We start from the raw sequence: 15974 nt of genomic DNA, 5'->3' as shown, positions 1-15974 counted from the left end.
CCTTGGACCTTCATAGCTGCAAAACCATTGCTCCTGCTATGAGCCACCAAACAGCTTCAAGCACCTGAGCAGGGCCTTCTGTGGGTGTTGCCTTATAAAAATGCATTGTGGCCCCCACCTTGTTCAATGGCCTGCCCGAGGCAGACTGGAAGGTTCCCACATTTCTGTCATTATGCAAACAATGTAGAACAGAATTGCTCAGGAGGACCTTTTTTATGAAGCAAAGTATCTGTGGAAGATGCTTTTACACAAGGAAGAGGAACTATATCAATGTATAGAGCTTGTATTATCTGCTTGCTATATGCATTATCCAGCATTCACTGCTTTGCTTTTATACTTATGTATTATCATTTTTTGAACTGATTAACATATCATATCCAATACTGATGTTATGTTTTAGACTAATCCTATTATACTCCCTATTAGATGTCACGTTCGAATTACTGCATTGACTTACACAGAGTAATCTACTTTGAGTCTCAGTGAGAAAGGCTAACTATAAATAATTTTTTTAATACAAAATGCTATAGAGTACAACTATTTTTACCTTGGAAGTATCTGTGGAATTATCATTACCTTTGGTGATGGGTAACTAGTTAGCCAGAGCCTGAATATTGGGTGGCAAGTGTCACTGCTAAAGTCCTCACAAATTTTCTCTAGCATTGGCATCCAGGAGACAGCAAGATGGCAATTTTGTAAACAAACCCAGGTTCCTTCCTCCAGTCCTTGTCTAATCATTTTTGCCGCTATTGGTCCTTGACCTTGTCCCAGAGAGATGGACTGAAACTTGTTTCCGGTCATATTTTTGTCATTTGCAAATTTCAGGAGACCTGGTATAAGAGATGCAAAATGTCATTATTTGCTAGCTTGAGAAAGCTAATTTTAAAATTCAAAGCAGAAACCTAGAAATATTTGGAAATCAGCTCCTTTTCATTGATTTTTGCAGCCGAATTACCAATTGGATTCAGTAACTTTCTACACTTATTTTGAAGAGACAAATTATTTACTTTGTATGTTGCTTAATAAGGGTGCTTAATATGCTGTGATATGTTGTAATGGCATACACATGTGCAGGACCATCTTATGGTACAATGTGTAGATGTGTAATGCATTCATTCTTGCTGAAAAGTTACTTGGTGTATGACTTTTGTAATGTTCAGAGTAGCATCAATTCTGTGTGTAAACAAATATGGAGAATGATCCCCACAATCCCACGGAAACCATTATTTGTGTTAGACTTTGTCCAGGAGATCAGAAATTGTCCTGACAGAAAATCTGCCTCTCCATCCAGCAATACCTGAATGCAGAATGATACCTCAAAGGATTTAGCATCTTGCCCATTTTTCTTGAAGTTTAAAAAGTGCTATATAAAGTTCCCAATTTTCAAATACTTATTATTCTTACTATCATAGCAATATTATTCTTGTTATGACAAACCACCATCTCATGCCTTGAAACCCCATGTCAGCTGATGATGGTTTGTCATTGCCGTTCCCTGGCTCTGTGGTGCACCCTTGGGATTCCTTTATGGTCTCCCATCCAAATACTAACCAAGGTCAACCCTGCTTAGCTTCCAAGATTTGACAAGGCAGGATAAATTATACAAACTAGTAATACAAATTGTGCTTATAACATGTCAGTTTCGCTTATAACATCTGGAACAACTGTGCAGCCCTATTACCACATTAACTTTCCTCCTGCTCTCACATTTACTTACAAAATTCAGCCCTTTCTTAGGATCTCTGTAACCTTTCTGTGGGCATAAATTAAAAGTCAATTATTGCTTAGTTAAAGATCTTGCCAAATGTTACGCAGCTGGAAAAACAACAAAAGATGTAAACATCTCAGAGGTTTAGTTTTCCCCCGTAGTGTAGTCACAACTGATTAAAAAGCACTTTTATATCTTCTTCTGCAAAGAGGTTGTTTTGGATTATTCGGGTCAGGCTTCATTCAGATATAGGTGCATACTTCAGAAACTCTAGACATGTTATAATGGAACCCTTCATTTTTAAAAATAAATGTTTTATTTTGTTCTCACACATGCCAATCCTCACTATCTTTGTTGAGACTTATCAGAACTTACTAGCCATGGGATCTGCTCCAGGAGACAGCACAAAGATCAGAGGAATTGTAGAATTTGAATCCAAGTAGCTTTTTGTAAGATCAAATGGTGGCGGCTCAACAAATTTTTTCCCCAGTTTATCAGTCACAAAGCTGTTTATAGCTGGTGCAATCTATTTAAAAATACATTTACACATAGGATAGGGTTTGGTTGTAAATCTAGTTCATGTCACATATTACAGACTACAACAACAGTAAATACTTTGGTACCTATTACTAAATGTTTGAAGTCAGTGGTTGCAGTCTTTATTAGAGTTACACTCTAGATCTGCAGCATTTTTATTCATTTCAGGATTCTATTTACAATTTTTCTTTTATGCAAAAGAGAATTCTCTATTCAAAATCAGCTTAAGTGACAGTCACATAAAATGATTTATTTCCTACAATTACACTGTTCAGCCAGGTCAACAGTGGACTGCTTATCCTTGCTAGCATGAGGAGAACATTTATATTTCATGTTCTATTAAGCAAAAGTTGTTCCTTCCACAGCCCATAATCTGTACAAGTTTGGTTAGTGCCTGCCTAACTGCCTGTATAGTCAGCTCTTGCTGCCAAGCAACACAGTACTTCTTTGGCCTAATATATTACAGAATTTGCACCGAAATTCTAGCCAGTTACAGAAAGCAATGTTTTAATTATGTAACTGACTACACAATTATTTTCCTATATATTACCTTGTCAGGTCTCAAACATCGAAGAACAATCATCTTCTGTAGTTCATTCAACTTTGAATCCCATGGTTTTGGTAAGGGAACAGTCTGAGGTTCTTTATGGTCATAGATTACGCGCCATTCACTTATTTGTGAAGCAACATGATTCCTACAAAAAAATGTAAATCAAAAGTGCCTGGAGTTCAGCTTTTCACATATTTATTTATATATCAAATACAGACTCTTGGAGAGGTCAGCTGTTTCCAGAACACATGGTACTTGCATGCCTGCATGATGATGCGTTGTGCCACGTTTCTCAAGTCACATGACAGTTTTGCTAATCCCTGTGCTGATTGCTGTCATCCAAGGCTCCACACCAGGCCACACCAATGTATTCAATTACATAGATAGCTACAGCCTATTTCCTCCCCAGACCAGTCACAGTTCTCTCAGAACTCCCTCAGCCCACACTGAGACAGGCAATGGCAAACTATCACCAAATGACACTTGCCTTGAAAATCTTACAGGGTCATCATAAGTCAGTTGTGACTGGACAGCATTTTCCACAGCACCACCAGGGATCTAAAATGGCTTACAATACTGTTCTCCCTCCTCCATTTTCTTCACAAAACAACCCCTCTGTGAGGGATGCTAGAGACATAGCCTGGCCGAAGGTCAACCAGTGAGCTTCCATGAAAGATTGTGCATTCTCAGATCCTAGTCTGACACTGTAACCATATCACTGTGGCACTCAGTTGCACAATAATCACATGATCAGGTCCTAAATCTTATGCCAAATGCCGTCAGTATAATTAAATCAGCAGAACCAGCAACAATGGACTTGCTACTTGTGCCAAAATACCATTGCCAGCCCTCAGTGTCTGCATTTAAAAATATATATATATATTTCTTGTTATACTTTGGAGTTTAGTGATACCACTGCCACGTGGAGCTATTGTTATAAGAAATGAAACAGAGCACTGAAATGAAATGGCTTAGAAAGATGCAACTCTGCATTGGGTTGTATTGTAAATGTACTAACAGAATCAGAACATGGAGAGCAGCAATCAAATGTAGAAACTCAGGAATGGCACCTGCGAATTCCAGGGATAACGGATACCCACCCAACAAGATATCTCCTCATTTACTTCTATCAGTGGTTTCCATCATGTGAAGAGGTTGTTCCGGTTACAGTATCAGGCAGATTCACACTAGCCTGACAAGGATCTTTGATCTCTGGATGTAGGAAGCCTAAAGGCTTTAATAAATTGCACAAAGGAAGTAAGTGGCCAAAAGGTTGTAGATCAGAGAGGCTGATTTACCGGGGGTGGGGGGGTGGGCAGGAAACGAAGTTTAGCTGGGAACCAAGGGAAGAGAGAAAAAAAATCTGATCCAGGCTGGGAGAGGGGAAAGCAGCTCCTGGCCCAGGTCTGAAACAAAACATGCTTGGAACAATGTGGTAGCTGAGAAATCTATGTATTAGAACTTTTTCTTATTTTCTGTTTTTCAATAAAATCTTTGAAAAACTCAGTGGTTTTTGAGTATCCGGAAAAAAGAACCCAACATTTATAAGGCAGGTGTGCACCCCCACACTCCCGGTCTTTGACACATCACTTGGCAAGTACCTTTATTAAAAAGCAGCAACGTGTTTTTGTCATGTGAAAAATAAAGAGAACAGTATCAGTTCACTTTTTATTTCTAGGTGGGAAAAAAGTGGTTTCCTGCAGTTTCCAATAAAACCATTCTTATTTTAGGAAAGCAGTGATGAGTTAAAAGGTGTAATTTACCCAGGGGTAGGGAACCTGCGGCTCTCCAGATGTTCAGGAACTACAATTCCCATCAGCCCCTACCAGCATGGCCAATATTGGCCATGCTGACAGAAGCTGATGGGAATTGTAGTTCCTGAACATCTAGAGAGCCGCAGGTTCCCTACCCCTGAGTTTACCCTTGCTCTGCCTCTGCCTTCAAGCAGGCTGTCATGCAACCTTCTTGAAGAAATTCCTGAGAGATTTGAGCAATTATTTTCTGATGCTAAACAGCTCTAAAGATTCTATATGTCACTGAGGGCAACTGAGCATCTTGGATTTTAGTTTTCTTCCTTTTCTTTTTATAAAGTCCATTTTGTTAGTGGTCCTATCCTAACAATAGTCACAGAACACCAGGGCCCCTTCCGCACACGCAAAATAATGCGTTTTCAAACCACTTTCACAACTGTTTGCAAGTGGATTTTGCTATTCTGCACAGCTTTAAAGAGCATTGAAAGCAGTTTGAAAGTGCATTATTCTGCATGTGCGGAATGAGCCCAGGTTTCTATCAGACTCCAGAATCAATTTGTATGGCAGAAGCTCAGGAAGTATTACAAAGATACTACATGAGATAGTAAAATACTGTAATATTTTCATGTTCTCCCAAAGGTTTATCTAAATTACCGTAGTCCGTTAAAAATGGGTATATCACTTGCACGACAGAGTTCATCCCAGCTTTTATCTTGTAGCCAAGATGGGTCTGGATTTTTATATTTGCTCTTGAGGCCGACTCCTCCAGTTAATAAGAACATAAATTCTTGATTTTCTATTTCTTTCTTAGCCCTATATTAGACATGAACAAAAAAGTCTCTTATAAGTAAGTTATTACTTTAGTTTGAAATGTGATCTTATCTAAACTACAACTTCATGCACAGTCTGTTCCTTTAGTGTGCTGCTTCAGCTAAAGTAACGTTCTATTCTAAGTAAGTAGGGCAAAGCTGATTGTCTTGCTTTCCACTTATACCCACTAAACCCGTCTCCTTTATTAAGTGATCTGGGATCCCCGGAATCCTAGTCTACCCATGCTGAAGAATGTGGTGGTAGAATTCTGAGGTGGCATAATTAACAGTACCAATTCAGATGAAAGGTGGTGAAGTAAAATTATAAATATACAATCTCCCTGCGTGTAAAATAAACATTAAAACACCAGTGAAAAAGGTTCTGGCATTGCCTTTCTGTTGCTGTTTTTCACTCACAAAGAATTAGCAATAAAGGGGAACTTCATAAAATAATGCTTCTCGCACATATGAACTGATACAGTCCTTTTTACCATCCCAGTGCTCCACCACCATATTTCCATCTAATTGTTCTGCATGTGTGGACTAGGCCTATTTGTTAAGAAATAATTGGAAACAGTATTCGCACCTGCCACTGCACTCCCACCCTGCCACTAACGCAGTCCTCTGTGTAACACAGCTGGATTATGCAAGAAATATGGGAAGAATGTGTACAGTAGCACCAATAAAATATGGTCAGGTCCCGGGCAATACTAGCACAAAGGGAGGGAATACATGTGATGGAATTGATTAGAAGTGTGTTTGGAAGAATAGCCATTATGCTTAAACATCAACCTACTAAACCTCTATGCTAGTAAATATTTTTTCTCAGAGATGGTTTTCCTCTCTGTATTTAAAAGTTCTGGTATTTCAGGAAATTTCTTGAAAGCATCCAAGATGTCACTTTATACTGGTAATGGGAACTCAGCAGTTCATCCGGTGTTCTGTTGCCACTTTGCAACACACCATAAAATATCAACACAGAAGTTGTCAGAGAAATTACACCCATATTTAAAAAACCATGCCGCTAGTTCACCTGGCAACAATATTCCACAAGGCAATTCAGCTCTTTAAAATTATAGGTTTGTTTTTGCGGGAAAAAAATAATAATGGCAAAGATCCAGGCTTAGGCTGGGGAAGGCTCCTCCAGCCCAAGGAACCTTCCTACAGCTGTGACTCTTCCGTTGGAAAAAAAGGCTTCCTCAAAACTTGCTCAGTGGAATGGTAGAATATTAGAGGATTCACAGCACCATGAAGTATTTGATTGTCAACATTATCCTGTTCAGAGTAATGAGTTGGATCCAGCCACCTTTTCTATTCACTCAGTTCCAATTCTTATCACAGCCCCTCCCCACATCATGGCTTTTGTCCATGAAGGTTTCATGATCCCCAGCATGACCTTTTGGTGGTCAAAAGGAACTCAGGCCCATTATTCTTTGCGGAGGTAAGATTAGGGAGACATAACATCATCAGGATACATAACACACCTGTTCTCTTACTTATAAAGTTCTACGCTTCTATGTAAAATATAGGTATTTTCTTGGTTTATAAAAAGATTCCAGAAAAAGGAGGTCCTTACATGAGGAGGTTACAACATAGTAAAAATGAAAACAGCAGCTTATCTTTCTCAAACAGGGAACGGCAGACATTGCAATATAAGTTGTAAGTGAAATGGTCGTTTAGGTATCGTAAGCGTTTCTCCAAAATTTTAGACTTGATACTATAAAAAAAAGAAAATATACAGATTTCATTAGAAAACAGCACAACATTGGTCTACTTAATCAGACAATGAAATGCCACTATGATATGCCTGAGCATGCAGACCCAAGTAAAAAAGTGACTCAACATCTCACTTTTGGTTGCCTAGATATCAACGGAACCAGTACAGATTTTTGTAAGTTCAAAAATGCAGATTTATTTGTTTTGAAGATTACCTCCACCTATAACAACAAAGATCAGGGGTCCACAGTACGGTGCCCTGGGTGAACACCAACATGTTTCCTGATACACACCAAGTATTTTTAGAAAAAGGGCAGAGTCAGGTTGGGCATTTGCCCAGCAGGGCTTCTGACTGGCCATTGGAGAGCCACTTTGCTGATTAAAACAACATTGTTTTAGTGGCAGCAGCCACCACACTGCTGGTTATATTCTCAGCCTCTCCTCTTTTCCAGTGAATTTTTAGATTATTTCCTTTTTCCCATGCACCTTCTTCAGTGTTTGTGGCTTTGCCTCCTACAGCAGCAATTTTGTACTTGGCTCCCCTTCCTGTGGCAGTTATTTTGCAATTTGTAGGTGCCCATGGAGTTCAAAAGTTTGGGGATCCCAATATAGATGCTTTAAAGTGTGCCTTAATCTTTTGAAACACCGCAAAAATTTAACAACTGAACTCCATAACTGCTTACCTGTCATGAATAGAGTTGATGTAAAGATTTACAAACCAAATAAGAGAATACTGGTACATGGGGTCAATATTAGCCAGATCAGCAATGCTAAAGAACAAGACTGAAGAATGCTTTGCAATAGGTCTGTAGCCTTCTCGAGACTGTGCTATTTTGATTTCAGTTTTTTCTGCAATCTAAAGGAAACATATTTGTTATCACACGCCACACCAACATCGAACATGACATCTTCCTTACTGCCTTAGCAAACTGCAAACTCCCCCCCCCCAATATTTAATGTACTGCACTTTAAGTTATATTTTGACCCTGAAAATTTTAACATCACTTTCAGTTTTTGTGCTGCTTTATCTGCTCCTTGGGCAGTTGTTTTTGTTATATTGTCACTGACTTTGGCCATATACAATACATTTTACCTGTCTATCTCCTACAGCTCTGTTTCACATAGTACTCATATCCAGAATAGAATTGCTGTACCCCAAGAAAAGCAATTATATACACTATGGCACAGTAGCAGCAGCGACAATAATATTCTGTGAGAAAGAGTCTGAGGCTGAAATTAGGTCCTTTTCCTTATTCAATCTAGAGCTGCCTAAACACCTTGGCTGTTCAAAATAAATTCTGAATCACCTAAATTATATATTCATGGCTTTGCAAAAATATTATTTATAAGGTGCCCTATGAACATATCTAGTATAAAATCTCATCTTGACATAAAGTGCTCCAAAACAATATGCTCCCTGAAATTCCATTATTTCATCTTAGTAATTCCATTATACCACAGTGTAGGTTGCTTCCACACTGATGTTTTTCTTCTCACTAGCTTCCAAACTGGAGTACATTTTTTTTGGAGCATCCACATGACATTATGCTGTACTTATTCTGTTTTCAGGTTCTCCCCATGCTCAATAGGTTCTTTCCCAAACCTGCTTTATATGTACTTTAAAAAAAATACAAAACCAAGCATTCTAGCAGTGGTGTAGTGTAGTTATGGAAAATGGAGCCCAGAGCAAACTCCAAATTTTCCGCCCCCCCATGGGCCCCTGCGCCCCACCGTGTGCACATCACGTCCTGGCCCAGTCACATCCCTCCTACTTCCCAGAAATGGGGGGGGGGGGCGATTTTACGTCCCACCATGTGATGCAACAGGGGCCGTCTGGGGCAAATGTCCCCACATGTCCCTGTTGTAGCTACGCCTATGCACACTAGCATGCCATCTAGAAGGAATGGGGCATACTTTCTTGCCCTGCAAAAGTATATCCCACATCAGTTCCATTTTCCCACTGTCCCTTGTAGGTCTTGTTTTTGCCATGCCTCCAGAGAACTTTTGAGGGCTTAAAAAAATCAGATATTGCTATTGCACTGTAATGATATGTCGCCATCTATCTACATAAAATTTTAATAGAACTTTTACAGTGCATACTTCAAGGAAAGAACAAAACACAATGGGCAGTGAGTCACCCATGGCAGTCAATGTGAGTAAGTACCAAGAACAAATGTGGAGTCACTGCACAGAATGTGTGGACGGAAAAAGTTGGAAGAAAGACAGAGAAAAGTGCATTAAAATTGTCATGCAAGGAAGCCCAATCACTAACAGACATGGCTCTTGAGTTAGAACAGTGATGAACAGAACGGAGATTATTTGCTATATAAAAGCAGCCAATAACTGATATTGGAACTGTTAACATCTTTGGACCACCTCTTTGTTTCCTTCATATCTGAGCAATGAAACACAGTAAATACCAAATCTGAAAGCAGGTTCAGAATGTTTGGTCAACCCAACAGCCATCAAATAATCATTACAATGAAGAATCAAGAAAAACATGACACACAAAACACCAGAACAGTTATGAGGGGACTGTCTGCGGACAGTTTATAACAGAATTCCATACCGCATTTAGCATATTTGACACAATTGCTTTGATTATTTCAAACATTATGCAGTTACACCACTTTTTCTGTGCACTGTGGCCGCCAACATCTATCACAAGGATCAGGGTATTGGCGAATTTTTACACAGATAATAAATTAAGTCAGAAGTTACCTGTTGTTTCTTGGTAATTTCATTAGACATCACTTTGGCACAATCCAAAATCATAATTGCACTTTCATCTTCTAAAATGTTCCCTTCGGAAGATTGTAATGTTTCTAAAATCTTATTTTCGATGTCTTTCAGTTGTTTACTATTGGTAGCCGACTGGAGAATAAGAGCATTCCTTTCATCCTCTAATTCTGGCCTAAAAATAAACCCAATATTACTTCCTTTGCTACAATTACTGTATAAAATTTAATATATGTTACTGGCAACCAGTAGCTATCAGTAGGCAACATTCTCAGATGCTTCTGACTCATGGCAACCCTATGAATCAATGTCCTCCAGAAAGTTCTGTCATTAACAGCCATGCTCAGGTCTTGCAAATGGAGGGCCACATCTTCCTTTATAGAGGTAAAAAAAGGTAAAGTTTCCCCTTCAGTCGTATCCGACCCTGGGGTACCACTGTAAGCAATGATTTCATAGGTAAGCCGCTTTTGTGGGGTAGTTTGCCATTGCTTTCCCCAGCTATTCTTTACCCCCTTCATTTACTGACCAAGAAATGGATAGATGGCTGAACCAGCTGCCAGGAAATCTGACCCACAGGGGGCTTGAACTCCTGACCGTGTGAGTGGCAGTGCAAGCACTTAACCACTACGCCGCACGGCTCCTCTTTCACATCCTGCACATGAGCTCCCAAAGGCACCTGGTGGGCCACTGCGAGTAGCAGAGTGCTGGACTAGATGGACTCTGGTCTGATCCAGCAGGCTAGTTCTTATGTTCTTATCTAATATTGGTCTTCCTTTTTTCCTGCTGCCTGCAACTTTTCCTAGCATTATTGTCTTTTTAGTGACTCATGTCTTCTCATCATGTGACCGAAGTATGAAAGTCTTAATCATTTTAGAACTAGAGACAGTACAGGCTTGATTTATTCTAGAACCTACTTGGATTTTTGGTTTTTTTGGGTAGTCCATGATATTTGTAACACTGTCTTCCAAAACCTAATTTCAAAGGAATCTACTTTCTTATTATTAGCTTTCTTTATGGTCCAACTTTCACACCCATACATAGTAATAGGGAATACTTGGAATGAACTAACTTAATCTTGGTTGCCAGTGATGTATCTTTATCCTTAGGAATCTTGTCTAGCTTCTTCATGGCTGCCCTTCTCAGTATTACATGAACAATATCAATACTTTAAAAACACTGTCTTTGATATTTGTATCAAAAGGCCATTATTGTCACTAGTATCTTCAGTTTCACTATGATAGTAAAGTTCAGGTTTGCATTAACCAGAGCACACTGGAATATGGGCAATTACATAGACATGCAAAGGACACTGTGCACCATATATCCTACTCTGCTCCTGAAGCTCATCGGCCTTCTCCTTTGTCTAATCAAAAGAGGTACATTGGGGTTCCAAAGCATCCTTTTTAATTTTCAATTTGTCATTTGAAGAAGAGTTTGGATTTATATCCCACCTTTCTCTCCTGTAAGGAAAGGTGGCTTACAAGCTCCTTTCCCTTTCTCTCCCCTCCCCATAACAGACACCTTGTGAAGTAGGTGGGGCTGAGAGAGTTCCGAAGAACTGTGACTAGCCCAGGGTCACCCAGCAGGAGTGTAGGAGTGAGGAAACACCAGATAAACCTCTGCCACTCAGGTGGAGGACTGGGGAATCAAACCCAGTTCTCCAGATTAGAATCCACCTGCTCTTAACCACTACACCACACTGGCTCTACACCATTTGGTTTGAGTTGCTACTTAAAAGCTACTCAAGATGACAGTTGCTCGGTTCTTGAAACAGTCTCATGTTTGGAGTGTGTCTCTCAGTCCAATAGCCCTTCTCTGACTCCAACTGAAGGTTTAGATTGCAGAATGAGGAAGATCCAACACTGAAACAAATGCAGTAGGCTCTCATTCAAACCTTAAACTCTCAAAAAGTGAGTAGGACAGCAGGAGGGCAGCAGAAGAAAAGCACAAGTCTCCTAGTCTTTCTGGCTCTTGCCATGCATAGGGGCCTTGGCTAGTGGTGAGTAGTGCCTGGATGTACTGAATCTAGTAACTTAGTGTGCAGCCACACTGGCATTCTTGTGCAGCCTGTTACTGATGGCTACAACCCCATATCTATTGCCCTTGTAGCTCATTAAGGCAGTATAAAAAAAGATTGTCCATACTCTGTCTTTTATATTTTGGGGTAAAAATACATTTTATTTAATTTTAATACATCCTCCAGAGTATATGAACACTTACCTTTCCTTTGCAACAACAATACCTAGAAGTTGGTCTTCAAGTCCTTCTGGAGTTATCATAAAGTTGAGCAAAGAAACTTTTGTGGCTAATTCAGGCAAATAATGTGGATTTCTTAATTTGGTGGTAATGTAAAATTTGAAATCAAAAGAATATTCAATAATTGTTTCACCAAGCCGAATGCAATCCATGCCCCCTAATGTTTAAAAAAGACAAATATTTATAATTATTCACTTTTCGTAAATACACAAGAGCATTAGTTCTGCAATCAAGTGGCAGCAAAATTAAACTGCTAGCAATTTAAGCACACAGATAGCACTAAATAAGATAGATAAGGCAATCCAATGGACCTTTATTGTCCACTTTTCCTAAGGAAAAAAAATCCCAAAAAGTTAATCTCTAGTGGTAGCAATAACTTCTCAGATAACTCAGATTTGCACAGGAAATGCAGGTGGAGGAGTACACTGAAGCAACCTAAAACATTTCTGAGGGCATAAGGCTTATTTTCCTATTCAAGGGGACTAAAATAAAGATAAATCTTAAACAAAGAAACAGTTAATCTAATACGTCACATGCGAGTGGCTTGCAGCTATTCAGTGTTCTTGGGGTCAGATTGCCCGAGTAATCTATTGTTCACATGGCCAGCCATGTAGCTCATATGTTTGCTGATGGAATACAATAATATCGATCCATTTTATAAATCTGTAAACTATTTTATATAATGATAGCATATATTTCCAGGTCTCTCTTTAATGTGACCTGATGCAAGGGCAGAAAGGGCCTCCTTGTCTTTTAATACCTGTGTAGAAGAGAGGAGTTTGACATTCGAGATAAAGTTCCTCTCCTACGGTATGCATTTTTGAAGAGATCAAAAATTCTTTTTCCTATTGATCATTCTAGCTTTCTTCCAAAATGAATGATCTCTGCTTTGGATTTGGAGTGTAAAACAATGAGCTTTTCTACATTCTCATTTTCCTTGCTTCCTCTAGTGGTGAATTTTGCTTCCTCTAGTGGTGAATTTGTGGTGAATGCAAATTTAAAACTAGCATATCTCCCTACAGCTTTACAATGGATATAAACTTGTTTGACACTGAACTGACCGCTAGTGGGGGTAAAACTTGTGCAGAACTTAATCTCCTCCCACCCCCACCCCATAAAAGAAACAGGAACTTGCAAGTGAGGAAACTGAGAATGCAAAAAAGCCCAACATATAAAACATTATTGGCTCATTCCGCACATGCAGAATAATGCACTTTCAAACTGCTTTCAGTGCTCTTTGAAGCTGTGCGGAATGGCAAAATCCACTTGCAAACAGTTGTGAAAGTGGTTTGAAAACACATTATTTTGTGTGTGCGGAAGGGGCCTTTGATTGCTGATGTGTTTTATAAATGTGTATCACTATTATTAACATAGGAGTATATTTGTTCGATTTAAATTTGTTCATTTAATTTTCGATTTAAATTTAAATTTGTTACAAGTTACAAGGCAGTCCATTCAAAAGCGATTACATGACAAAATGTCAAAAAAGTTATCTTGTATTACCTTCCTCTGATGCTAGGCAGCAATAATTAAGGAATAAAAAAGAAAATATTAAATGAAGTAACAAAATGTCCAAGGAGAATGAAATGCATAGTTTAGAGCTTATAGCTATTTCTCACACCTTGTTTAAAAGTTTGTCTAAGCAGCAAGGGCTCCAGTGAAGGATCTATCTCTTCCCCTACATTTTCAAGAAGAAGAGGAGTTCCAAACTGAATGCAGTTTTCCAGAGTTCTCATGTAGTCTGTATCTGTTAGCTTGATGACACTTAGCCTATTTTCTTTCTCAGAATTTTTAATCCATTTATTTGCTTGACCTTGAGGATCAATCATTAATGGCCTACAACGTAATAATCATACATTATTTTACAGATGGAATGCTTAATAGGCTATTTGCAAGAATTGTCAAGGTAAATACATTAACTGGGCCACGGAGAAGAATACATCTTGCCGTGGCATGTCTCTGAAGATGTCAGTCATAGATGTGGGCAAAGCATTAGCAGCAAAAACTACCAGACCATGGCAACACAGCCCAGAAAACCCACAACAACCATATATATGATCTCTTTGTAACTTTAAACATTATGCCCTGGCTATGTCTTTAAAATCTCAGCCTTTCTAGATTTACAGTGCAATCCTAAACAGGTCCATCCAGAATCCTATTCAGGCTCATTCAGTGGGGTTTACTTCCAGTGTCAGCGGAGTTTACTTCCAGGGAAGTGTTTGTTGGATTGCACTGTTAAACTATTGCAAAGCTATTTCAATTTGTTTTGAGTTATGCTCTCACAAATGTTCCAATCCCAGTCTTTAAAGAGTACTAAAGATAAGCACTAGCACCTAAAATTTAATCCCAAAGCAAATAGGTTATCACAGTAGCCCATGTAAAATTGACATTGCATTCTCTTTATGAGTAATAAAAGACCAGCCGGGAATCATTGCGGCCGCAGTTGCTGCCTGGGAAGGGCAGGAGGAAGCCCCTGGCATCTGCCCTAGTAAGGGTGGATGGGGGCCTCCTTGCCATGCCCCTTAAGGGCAGGTGCAGCATCACCCAGGGGAGGCTGGCCAGAGCCTACAAAAGGCCAACGTGGCCTTTGTGCTGACCATTCGCTCTGGCCAGCCAGCAAATTTATGCTGGATCAACTGAACCTGCCAAGGAAGTTTCAAAGCAAACCCAAATATTCCAACTCAGAATTATCTGGCATCTAAAACAGTGATGAATTCCCTTTATCCCAGGTAGTACAAATTGTATTCTTTGCTATCCAGCCTCTTCTAGACAGTGTTTCATGGACAAAACTGCCATATCTAGGTAGTATGGAAAGGAGAAAAGAGGCTGGGCGTCCAGAGTATCTTAAAAAGAAAACTGAAAATGATATAGATAATAAAAAGATCGATCATCATGGATATGGAAACCATCAGTCTGTTATTAAGACAGAAAGCTTATTTTTTTAGCAACATATTAATTTTTTGTTACCTACCAACGTCTAGAGTTGTCAACAATCACACCATTGTCTATAGAAAACTGATCTGTTGGAAGCCCTGCAATATTCCAGGCTCTGATTTTTATTGGATCACCAAGCGTCTTACTCAGAGAAAAGCTCTCAGAACAAGGAATGTTTTTCTCCTGCAAGAACAGATACATTTTAAAAAGGTAACCATCAGTTTTTATCGAACTGCAGAAGGAGTGGAAGGGACCAATTAGCAATGACAGGAAGATTGCTCCCAAATAGCTACATCAGTACAAGCAAGTTTGCTGCACTGGGGTTCAGTTGCCAGCGCACCATAATCATCCTCTGTGTAACTGGCCACTGTATAGATTTTTCAGGGCTGAGAAGAGCTGTGGAGGACCTGTGGAAGTTTCATCTTAGCCATGGCCATAGTTTTCTTGAATGCTGTGAATAATAGGTTGGATCCCAAATACCACCAGTGGAACAGTTGTGGGTTGGGACTTTCCCCTCCCAATGCAGCTCAATGGGCCAAATGACATTTTATGCTCCTGGGGCCAGCCAAACATCATGAGCTGTGTAGGTAAGTGTCTTTGTACTGTAGAACTGCTTCTTTAGATCTAACCTTCACCCTGTTTCAAGAAATCAAATGTCACACATAAAGATTTGCCTTAGTATTTCTGCTTACTTAGTGGCAGCTAAACTAGAAGTCCGTGTACAGGAGGTTTAGACCCTATTTCCCATTATGCTGTATATAAACAGAAATGATAACAAATGTGTTATCAAAATAACACTCTTCATCAGTTTCAACATCACCTGGAGACATTTTAATATCTTCAGATCATATAGATAAGAAATGGCAAAAGAGTTTATATGTTTTGGAGCAGTGATTTGCAGGCCTGACAAGATGTCACGAGAGGTATGCTGTCTCCCTGGAGCAAAAATCCGTGATGTCTCTGAGAGGCTGGCA

The 15974-nt window shown here is 39.4% G+C and overlaps 1 protein-coding gene across 9 annotated transcripts in view; it reads right to left on the bottom strand.

Annotated features, from left to right (window-relative positions):
• The window catches only part of DNAH12 (dynein axonemal heavy chain 12), a 134979-nt gene that overhangs the window by 18933 nt on the left and 100072 nt on the right, over positions 1–15974 (bottom strand). For 5 of the 9 annotated variants that reach the window (XM_048490126.1, XM_048490130.1, XM_048490133.1 and 2 more), the window contains 11 exons: positions 15038–15183; positions 13688–13902; positions 13570–13581; positions 12031–12223; positions 9793–9985; positions 7755–7927; positions 6932–7072; positions 5201–5359; positions 2796–2940; positions 2084–2234; positions 577–830 (listed from right to left, as the gene is read on the bottom strand). In XM_048490126.1, coding sequence (XP_048346083.1) covers positions 577–830; positions 2084–2234; positions 2796–2940; positions 5201–5359; positions 6932–7072; positions 7755–7927; positions 9793–9985; positions 12031–12223; positions 13570–13581; positions 13688–13902; positions 15038–15183 — 1782 coding nt within the window. Of the gene's footprint in view, positions 1–576; positions 831–2083; positions 2235–2795; positions 2941–5200; positions 5360–6931; positions 7073–7754; positions 7928–9792; positions 9986–12030; positions 12224–13569; positions 13582–13687; positions 13903–15037; positions 15184–15581; positions 15637–15974 lie in introns of those variants that run through there. The other 4 variants (XM_048490128.1, XM_048490127.1, XM_048490134.1 and 1 more) reach the window with 4 other exon arrangements.

The sequence above is a fragment of the Sphaerodactylus townsendi genome, linkage group LG03, assembly GCF_021028975.2.
Source record: "Sphaerodactylus townsendi isolate TG3544 linkage group LG03, MPM_Stown_v2.3, whole genome shotgun sequence".
Lineage (NCBI taxonomy): Eukaryota > Metazoa > Chordata > Lepidosauria > Squamata > Sphaerodactylidae > Sphaerodactylus > Sphaerodactylus townsendi.
The sequence above is the reverse complement of the archived record's forward strand: the minus strand, read 5'-3'. Positions and strand labels throughout refer to the sequence as shown.